Raw genomic sequence first — 11,205 nt, 5'->3', positions numbered from 1 at the left:
GGTCTTATTTTAGGATAAGTTAGTATTAAATTTTAGTAATGTCATGCAGGTGCTGTTAGCTTAATTTTATTCTGGACTAATTGCATGTTGGTGATATTTTGGTTATGAGTTACTCAATGTTGTTCTGCATTATAACTATTTACCCTATTGGAATTTAGTTGGTTGTGAAAAACTATGCTTATTATCTATGTTATTCGATATTTACTATATTAATATTAATTAGTTTGTTGTTTATGATTTTGTTATGAAATTATTTATTTATTAGTAGCAGACTTATAATAGAAAAATTATACAAAACAAATTAATGGAACCCATCTAATTGCCAAACTACAATTCTGATCTCATTTCAAAAACCAACCATTGTTACCTAATTATGATTCATACATACCTGAAATAGAATTTAATTTAACTGAAACAAGGGACCTATCTAAATAATAAATCCTAATCTCATTTATCCATCTAATTCTAAGTACACACTGAAAATAACAAAACCAGCAATAAACTCTAAACCAAAACAATATACTTCATCCAGACTCCAACACACTGTTCAGACAATATTCAATGAAATTATACACGGTTGTCTTACTTTAGAAAAATTATGCAACAACAAATAAACAAATCTAACCCACCCAATAAACCCTAACATAGCAACTACCTTCAGCTTCCATTCTGCAATTTTCATTCTTAATTTTAGAGACGAAACCTTTCTCTTCGTTCTTGTAATTTTTTAGCGTTCCACTTCTACCTCTGGATCTGCCAAACAAAAGAAATTACATCTTTGTTAAACCCGACACCTAGCTTTCTCCGGCGCATATTAGCTGCGCTTAGTCTGCGATGGTGAAGGTCACATAACTTTACCTTTTGTTAGTTCATTATTTATTTATAATATTTTTTTTATTATCATAACTACCAGTAACAAATAAAAGGACATTTCTGTCCAAAAAAATTAGAAAGGACGATTTTAATATCAAATAAAACGTTAGAGATGATTTTAAATCGAAAACTAGGTTAGGGATAATTTTGATTTTGACCCTAAACTTTATAGATCAAACAATACTTATCTCTATATCAAACATTTTATAACACATATAATATCTCTTGCTATATTTTTATTTATATTTTGATTATAAATGTAAATTTAATTTGAATATATTATTTATAAAATTTGATTATATATATAGCTAATAAAAAACTTATACTACCAATATATAAAAAATATCATAAAATTATTTATTTAAAAAATTTAAAGTGAAATAAAAAAATATATAAATAATCCTATTTCTATAAACAAAACCTACAGAGTATCATAATGCATTTCTACACATACAAATATATTTTTAAATATTTGACAATATTTTTCGCCGTTAAAAATAAAAAATCTCACGTGTTTCTATTTTATTTTTCAAAAAGTTTATACATCAATTATCTGATTTTATGATACTAGTGATAGCTGGACTCACACGGTAATGACTAATGACAATTGAAGGCTAAGCCCCTATCAGCAGAATAGGTTTCTATTATTTTTCAAGAGTCCGAGAACAATGTAGACACTTCACTTCAACCCTTTCTTAACCCTCTTGAATTTGTGCAATAATAATAATAATAATAATAATAATAATAATAATAATAATAATAATCGATTAATTACCTAGTTTTGATAGTATATGTGATGCGGAATTTCTAAGAAAGATTAACAAGTAAACAACCAATCACCACTGAAAACGTTCCCCCAAATTGCACAAGTGCCCCTCCCATTGGTACCCCTATGCGGCTTAATTATTATCTTATGTGAGTGAAATATCCGCAAGTACAAAAAAAAAAAAGATAAACTAAATAATTAAGACACGCGATTAATTTAACAAATACCAAAATTAATTAATAAGAAAATAAAATATAGAAAAAGTCTAGAAGATCCGCAATTTTTTAAAAAGTTAGTCAGCATTTAATTATCAAAAGAAAATTAAATGATCTCACACTATTAAATTTAATCTCACACCATTAAAAATACTATTGATGACTAATTAATGATTATAAAATACAAAAAATTGCTGCGCCTAGCATTTCTTTAAAATAAATCTTGAGTACCCAAATGAGTCTTGTTGACATGGATATTAATGGGTAGCGGGCTAGCGGCTAAACCGCTCCATTATAAATACACACACACCTAACTCTCATTTTGTCAATCATGCTCCGTATGTTGCTTTTAGTAACTAGTCCCTTCTAATCATCACTACTTTTTTGTCTTTTTTTAGTTAGTATTTTCTGATCATAAGAAAATAGAAATGGGAAGTGGAAACTCGCCATGTGCTTCATGCAAGCTTCTTAGACGGAGGTGTGCCAAGGATTGCATCTTCGCACCTTATTTCCCTTCCGATGACCCTCAAAAGTTCGCCATTGTTCACAAGGTCTTTGGTGCTAGCAACGTTAGCAAAATGTTACAGGTAATGATCTCTATCTACACTTATATTACCAGTACACAAACAGATGAATCATATTAAAACATAAAATATATATTAAAAGTGTATAAAATATCATATGTATTTATATGTCACTATATAATAAGCTGATTTTAGTAAATAAATATATATTTTTAATATGAATGCAATTTGTTAGAGATATAAATATTCATGTGATTTTTTCTAACAATTTAAATTTTTAAAAGACGTAGTTTGATGACATAGTTTAAAAAGATTAAATATAACTATTTATGTATCTGTTCTTAACTTCTTATAAATTTAATTTTTTGAAAATATAATTTCATAACATGACAGTAAATAACTATAATCTTTGGTCATTTTTAGGAGCTTCCGATTCATCAAAGAGCAGATGCAGTGAGTAGCTTGGTATACGAAGCGAACGCAAGGGTTCGTGACCCGGTGTATGGATGCGTGGGAGCCATATCATACCTTCAGAACCAAGTCTCAGAGCTTCAAATGCAGCTTGCTGTTGCGCAAGCAGAGATACTCTGCATCCAGATGCAGCATGAACCCTCTGTAGCCGCAGCAATACCCAATCCACAACAAATAATGGAGTTTCAAGAACAGAACAATAATAATAATGAACTCACTCACCATCACCATCACCACCATCAGTACCTTAACTTTGCAGCTTCTTCTAGCAATGTAATCCATGATTCTCTCTCTAGAGAGACTTTGTTTGGACATGACATGGTTTCTTAATTCAGTAATGAAATTTCCTAACTTAATTGCTAATTGCTTTTTGGTCCTTTTCATCTATTATAACTTGTCATACAGAAATTCTTGAATGTGGACTAAGAAAAAATTAACAGAGTTAGAGTTATAGTGTATCCGGTTTTGATCCAAAAATACCATTAGTACTTTGAATTTTATTACATATATATATAACTAACTGGTGACGTCTCTGGTGGATGAAAGTGTTTGGTGATTAAGATGGCTAAATGATGTGTTTGGAGGAAAAGTTGACATGTGGAAGGAGATATGTAGTTGATGATGAGAACAAGATCTGCTGAAGTCTTTGAAAAGAGTAATCTTTTGTCTAACGTCAATAATGACAAAGAAGAATTTAGTAAATTTGTTATGTCAGAGTAGGTGAAGCTTTTCTCGATTTAAAAAATTTATCTGATTTTGCATCAGATTTAAAATTTTAATATTAAATATTTTAATTTCATAACAAATTTAGATACCAAATAAGATAAAAATAAAAATAATAAAAAATAACTACAAATAAATAATTACATCTAAATATTGTAAAATTTAAAATAATTCTAAATATTCCATGATCCTTCTTACAATTTAAGTTCTATATATATATTATTTGTCATTGAATTACCAATTATATTGTTAATCAACAAATTCATATAAAAAAAACAATATTTAATACAATTTTCAGTTTAAATTTTATAAAATGTTTACTTAACAAATAAGATAAAAATAAAAATAAAAGTGTAATAAAAAATTTTAAAATAAAAATAAATATAATTTAATTAAAAATTACATTTACCTAGAATAACAAGTAAAAAAATGTTGAATATATTCTTAAACGCACATAAATATTAATTTTTTATTTATTTACAAAATATATACTTCATTCATACATAGTTATAATTTAAATAAATTAAAAAATAAATAATACTTATAATTTATTATACAAATAATAAAAATATTAAAATATTTTATAATTCAAAATAATTCTAAAATAATTCTAAAATAAATATCATTGTAAAATAAATTAAACTATTTTTTATTTTATATAATATTAATAATATAAATATTTTGTTTTATAATAACAATATTTGGATAAAATACTCTATATAAATTAAGACACCTATTTGTAGTCGATACATAAAGTTAGGATGAAATGATATTTATTTATATAAATTTCTAGTTTTTTAGTATTGGTTTATGTGTGACTCCATGCCTCCATCGATCCCACCTGAAATAATCAATGGAATAAATTGTGTTTTTTTATTGAAGTTAAAAAAAAAAACAAAATATATAGATAGATTTTTTTTATAACAAATATGATTTGATTTATTATTTGTTACAAATTGCATTAACTTAATAAAATATTATAAATAGTTAAATACAATTATTTATTATATCGTTTTATTTATTTTTTTTAAATATCTCCTAATTTAATAAATTAAAAATTAATTTATTACGATACTGAATTTTATTTGAGAATTTATCACTTATCAGTGACTTGCTGCATCCTTTTAATTATTTAATACCATTTTTTTTCTATTATTGGTCAGCCCTTTTTTAGTTCCAGACATTTTTATTTTTCAATCCCCTCCAATAGTCCACCTCAATAAAACTCCTTTTCTGGAAGCCAATTTTCATATTTGCCATTACAATTAATCATTAATGTTTGTCGTTTACCACACTCTTCTTTTAGTACACTGTTCTACGGGTTGCCATACATGCCATATGTTGCAAAGTTATTTATCAGTCAATACATAGGTATTTTTAGTCATCCAAAACCATGCCACCAAAGAACTCACCTAACTATATTTATACAACATTTTAAAATTAAAAACAAAAGTATAAAAGAGAATTATATTTAATTTCTTTGAGATTGTATACTATTATTTTACACAACTTTTTTTTTTATTTGTCATGTCTATACTGATTTTTTCAAATAAAAGTCAATGTCATATTTTATAAAAATAGGTATAATATTATACTCCTAGATGACTTAATTCTTATTAAGGGATAATTCATATACTCTTATAGTTAAATAAATTACTATAGTGTGTAATATGCTTACTTTCAAATAAATCAAGTGTAATTAACCTTATATATATTATAATAAAATATAACAAAAGCAGGGAAAGTTAGAATAGTAATGCTCCAAAAGTTGATGTATATAATATACATACATATGTGTGTTTGTATGTGTTGATGTAGATATATAGTATAGATAATAACATGAACTTTAATTTCTTCTTTGTTACGATAATGTTATTTAAGAATTTCTAATGTAAGTTCTGTACACTTGTTAATATAAAAAGTGAGGACAGTGGATGCAAATTCCAGAGTCAACTCTAGCATGTGATGAAATAATTTGGGGTATTCTGTAGAAATAATTTACCCACTAAACAATCATTAAGATGCTTTAACATTAATGCATCCAAACGAGGGTCGTCGGTGTTTTTTCTTTTAATTATTTTAAACGGCAAACATTCTGATAGTTATTAAATACAAAACTAAATTACCTTGTAATCTTGAAAGAACTTCACAAATTTATAGTAACTAAGCACTTATCTGATATATATTATTAATTTTATAATTAAAATATATTATATGTTATTTTTTTATTATAATTAAAATTAATTTTTAAATTTTTTTTATTTTTTTTATTTCTTCACCTACTTTATCTCTTATATATTATTATTAGTAACTAATTATAAATTTAACAAGTAAAATATATCATATGATATTTTTTAATTATAATTAAAATTAGAATATAGCTATATTATTATATTATTAATTTAACAATTAAAATGTGTCAGATGACTCTTTCATTAAAATTGAGATAAAATATTTTCTTCCAAAATTAATAAACTCCATTTCTCCATTCTCTTGTCTACTTCTCTCACTTTCTCTATTTCTTTCTACCATTCTCACTCTATATATAACTTATAATTTATATTTTATATTACTAGTGTAAACCTCGCTAAAATCGGTATATAATTAGTCAATAAATTGAATTTTCAATAGGAAAATTAAATATGCAAAACTAATATCAAAATAGGATAGAGCTCGGCAAAACGAGAATTTTGATATCACTTTCGAAAAATTTGGCCCAAAATTGAGTCGAACGAGCCGAACCGGTCGAATCGGACCTGAACCGGGCCCGTGGGCCCAACCAACTCACTATATATAATGAGCTGAAGCCTAAACCCTAAACCCTAAACCCTAAATCCTAAACATGCAGAACACGCTGGGCAGAGCCAAAATGGGGAAGAACATGTTGAAGATTCCAAAACTCTTGATTTCATTCAAATCCACATAACTTCTCGCTCCGAGCTCCGATTGACGATCCGTTTGCGGCCACGCGACCGCGGCGTTGAGCTCTACAAAGCCAATAACATTGTAAGGTAAGAAAACCATGCTTTCTTCCTCAATTTTCTCATTTCCAGTTCTGAATTTATTGGGCTTTGGTGTTGAGATTTTGTATAATTTGGTGTTTTAGGTTTAATTTAGCTTGCGGAGCTTATTGAGCTCGAGTTATGCGTGTGGGCACGGTAAGGACAACCTAAACCCTAGTCCAATCTTGTATTTATGATGAGAAATATGAAATTGGAACATGTATATGTATTAGGTGTAGATTAAGTGGGTATATAAGCATTGGAATTGAATTGGGATTACTTGGAAGTTTGTTAATGACCAAGGCTTGTTTTGGGACTGTTTGATTGAGCTTGGAGGGGCTGTAATTTCGAGTTGTGAGGCTGCCTTGGGTGAACTAAGTAATCGGCCAAGGTATGGTTTAAGTTTCGCACGTTTAATATTTACGGTGTTGTGAAAACTTAGGTTAGAGGAACCATAGAATAAGTTGAATTGTTTGTTGTATTTAATGATTAGCCTTGTAATATTGTTAGAATAGATTTGTTAGTGAATTTATATATTAGAATTATGAGGTGTGAAAGTTATTAATGGTGTGCTCTTATATTTATTTATGATGGATTAGAATTGGTGTTTGTTAATAAGGATGTAGAGTTGTGTTGTGGTGGTATTGTATATGCTGTAACTAATTATGTAATGATCGGAATTGCATGAGACCAAGTTTGGGCTAAACTTGGGAATATAAGGAACTAAACTAGAAAATTTGGGACCTTTTTGTTAAATATACAATTTATGGAAAATTTTTAAAATTAGGTTGTTAAATCTGTCCAGCAGCAGAAAAGATCAAACAGGACAGCAATTTGTTTGTCTTGCTGCGACTTCTACGAGTTGACTTTTGGAGAGAAACCAATTTTGTTACAAAATTTGATTAGCTTGATTTATTTCTCTAAAATTTCAGAATTTTAAGAGTTGAGGATTGGGAGCTGTGAATTTTTGAATATTGGTGGTCAAAACTGAAAAGAAACAGATTTCAGCAAGCTATGCATCAACTTCCAATGCTTGTAACTCTTAGAATTAAATAGAAATTGAGTTGCAACTAAGACACACTTGTTTCTGGATGAGCTAGGGGTTCTCAAATCAAAATTTAGCTTAATTGGAGTTTTGTAATAAAAGTTATTCCAATTGAAAGGTACTAAGCTTGTTGGTTTTTAAAACAGATTTTGTCTCATTTTTACTTAACTTCCAGGTAATGTAACTTTTTCATTAAAAATGGTATTGACTCAGAACCAATTGAGAAAGAAATCTGGATGAGTAAAGTTTAACTACATTTATTTTCAAAGTCATTGGATTTAACTTGGATTTTATATTGAATTTTGAATATCACATGCTGCTGCTGTTTTTCTGGTTTTATGCACTGCAGAGCAGTCACGGTTTTTCCTTTATTCCTGAGCCTAGAAAAATCAGAAAATTATGATATTTAGTTTTTTAGAAATCTTATTTCAATATGAACGCCTGGACATAAAGTTTGTGCAATTCCGAGTTCATTTGCTATATTAGAAACAGAAAAGAAAATAGTGTCGAGGATGTCTTAGTGATAGTCATGAGTTCGAGAAGTTAAAGTTCAATCCTCGTGTGATGTGATTGATTTAATGTTAGAGTTGGGTTGATTTTAAGATTATTCGATATTAAGAAGGATGAGAAGAGTTTGATAAAAAGTTTGGTTAGGACCCGGAAAGGGTAATCAAGATGAATTATAAGGGAATGACGATGAAAAATGTGAAAGGGAGGTTATTAATAAAAGGAGTTAATATGCCATGGATTGATGAATGATTAAATAATGATTATGACTATGAAATGGCTTATGAATAATGCTATCTGAGATACGAGTTCCCTGGGTAAGAGCCGTGGCTCGCCATCACGTGTTCCAGGTTGAATCTCGATACTTTGTTGACCCTACGTCGTAAGGGTGACCGGGCACGTATAAATTTTCGGGTATGGATAGCCCCCATTGAGTGATTTTATGAAATATGAATGTGAACTCTATGCATAGACTCTTGGGGATGCGCGACGGGGGACAGTCTAAGGTTTTCGGACTTGTCGGGTTGGCTGGATAACCGACAGATGGGCCCCATCAGCCATAGGACAGGCATGCATCATATGCATTTGTTTGTATTGATTGCTATGCATTTTCTGGGTATGCCTAATTGATATATATCACCTGCTATCTGTTATACTTGCTATTTGTACTATCTGCTCATTACTTGTGCGTGACCTTGTTTGGTTGCTTATTTCTGTTGCATTGTGGATGATGGAGGGATGGAGGAAAAGGATAAATGGTTTGGTGTTAGATTAGGATTGAAATTGAGTAAGTTAGGTAGATTTAGAATACCTACCCCTGTTATAGCTTCTGTTTAGTAATTAAGTTGGATAATTGTATAACGGAGTTCTAGGATTGCCTATGGCATTCTCAGGACCTTATTTATTATGCGCGTGGCACTTTTACCATGCTGAGAACCTCCGGTTCTCATTCCATATTGTATTGTTATTTTTCAGATGCAGGTCGAGAGGCTCCTCGCTAGGCGTCTGGATCCTGGGAAGCGAAGTAGTCCTTGGGTGTATTTTGGTTTTCTATTTGTATATATGTATATATGTATTTAGCTTACTCTCCAAGTAACTTATGTATGCTGCTCCTCTTAGAGGTTGAGGGAGAGATAGGAGTTTATTTTGGTATTTTGGTATATTTTAGGGATACTTATGTATGTTCATATGTATATATATATATCCTCTGGCCAGCCTTAGCTTCGCAGGCTAAGTCAGGGGCTAGTTATGCTGTTTCCTTGACTTTCCTTTATTCTTTTGCTTAACTTTATCATGTTCCTATTAGGTTTCTTAGCACGCAAGTAATCCTTTCCTGAGCGTTGCGTTTTTTTTTGTTTTGCGATTTTGTTTTACCCATTTTCAAGGCTCCTAGTTAAGTATCTTTTCTATTATTATTATATATATATATATTACTATTTTTAGAGGTCGTAATACCTTACTATCTCAGTCTTATGACTTAAGCATAAGATTAAGTATGGTAGGGTGTTACATTATGGTATCAGAGCAGTTCGTTCCTATAGAGCCTGAGGGACGGACTGATTATGTCTCTGGGCATACTCTGGGTGTCTATACATGCTATTTAGGGTATCTAACTGATATATGAGGCATGAATGCTCCTGAGCATGCATTTGGGACTTTGAAATACTAAACTAGAGATATTGAGACTGATCACCATGATATCACTTGTTTGGTGTGAACAGGAACCAAATGGCATCTCGTGGGCGCAGTCGTGAGCGTAATCGGGATCAAGGACGGAGAGCTAATGAGGTAACCATACCAATAGATAGTGTGACCGATATCGTGACCGCAATGACGAGTGTTGCTGCTGCCATTGGTACTGTTGCTGCCGCGACCATCCGAGTAATGGATGGAATGGAACCACAAGCTGGAACTGGCAACAATGATGATAATGAATATGAAGGTGGACATAATGCTCCGAATACAGGGGTACCACTGAGTTATCTGGAGCAGGTTAATGTGGGTCAGGCAATGGGAGAAAGCTCAAGGAGGGCTGAGGTAGCAAGAAGTGATCATCGAGAACCCTTCACAAAGGAAAAGGGAAAGATTACACTGAGGAGCCAAACTTTCAAAAAGAATCGCTTGTTCGCTTCACATTCTCAGCACTGGAGCAATGACCGAAGGAACAATAACCGTCCGGATCCGAATGCTAAAGGGAAAACTAGTACTCAACTGGATGATTTAAGGTGCCCAAGGTGCAAGAAGTACCATCCAAACAGACCGTGCAGGACCGGGTTAGGCGTATGTTACAAGTACGAGAAGTCGGGGCATATAGCTCGAGACTGTCCACACAAGAAACGCCAGGATGCAGTCGAATCCAATCTTCAGACCCGAGGTAATCATAAGCTAGCAGTTGAGTTTTTAACTACCTTGCGTATCATTAATATATGTATGATCCATTTGTGAAGCACGACAAGTTTTGATGATCACAGAGTCCGAACCGATGGTTAGTCGAAGACTACTAGTTATTAAGATGGAGCGATACTTAACTAACTTAGATGAGTGACTAGGTTCTTAAAGGATGAGAGTCAGAATGATGCAGTAGAATCAGGGTGGTTAGACTTTTGAAGGTTAAGGATTAAGTGACGTAGTGGAAGCAGGTTGGACCATATCTAAGGAATCAGGAGTGTTGAGGGTTATGCGGAGTTATTGTTTGGAATTTAGTGACGGTGAAACTTTGAGGAAGAGGAGTAGAGCGAACACAACCTTTAGATGTTAATTATTCAGAGGTAAGTGGAGATGAAACCAAATCTCTATACGAGAGAGTTTCTAGACAATTCTTGAAGGTGTGTCAAAACTTTCATTCCAGAGAGAAAGCGAGTTTGTGATAGGCTTAGTACCGGAAACCGGATTAACTTCAATTGCACCACAAGTGAAGACATCATTATAACCGGTAGAATTTAGGATTGAGTGGAAGGGAGTACTAGAAGAGGGAATCACCTAACCAACTATTTCTTTGTGGGAAGCATCGGTTATGCTGGAGAAGAAGGAAGAGAACGGTAGGAAATCTTATGCAGAGAGAGTGTGCTAACGAACCTTC

The 11,205-nt window shown here is 31.3% G+C and overlaps 1 protein-coding gene and 1 long non-coding RNA gene across 2 annotated transcripts; both read left to right on the top strand.

Moving 5' to 3' along the window:
• The first annotated feature begins 2,164 nt into the window (after positions 1 to 2,164).
• LOC112786913 (LOB domain-containing protein 12) lies at positions 2,165 to 3,212 on the top strand. Its single transcript, XM_025830294.3, has 2 exons — positions 2,165 to 2,441; positions 2,802 to 3,212. Exons 1-2 carry the CDS (start codon positions 2,283 to 2,285, stop codon positions 3,177 to 3,179), a joined length of 537 nt encoding a protein of 178 aa, XP_025686079.1. The 5' UTR covers positions 2,165 to 2,282; the 3' UTR covers positions 3,180 to 3,212.
• A 3,179-nt stretch (positions 3,213 to 6,391) lies between these two features.
• LOC114926054 (uncharacterized) lies at positions 6,392 to 9,383 on the top strand. Its single transcript, XR_003816225.2, has 4 exons — positions 6,392 to 6,583; positions 6,679 to 6,730; positions 6,808 to 6,965; positions 9,102 to 9,383. It is a non-coding gene; the product is annotated as an uncharacterized lncRNA (long non-coding RNA).
• The last annotated feature ends 1,822 nt before the right edge of the window (positions 9,384 to 11,205 follow it).

The sequence above is a fragment of the Arachis hypogaea genome, chromosome 20, assembly GCF_003086295.3.
Source record: "Arachis hypogaea cultivar Tifrunner chromosome 20, arahy.Tifrunner.gnm2.J5K5, whole genome shotgun sequence".
Lineage (NCBI taxonomy): Eukaryota > Viridiplantae > Streptophyta > Magnoliopsida > Fabales > Fabaceae > Arachis > Arachis hypogaea.
This window is presented reverse-complemented; position numbering and strand designations above follow the sequence as displayed.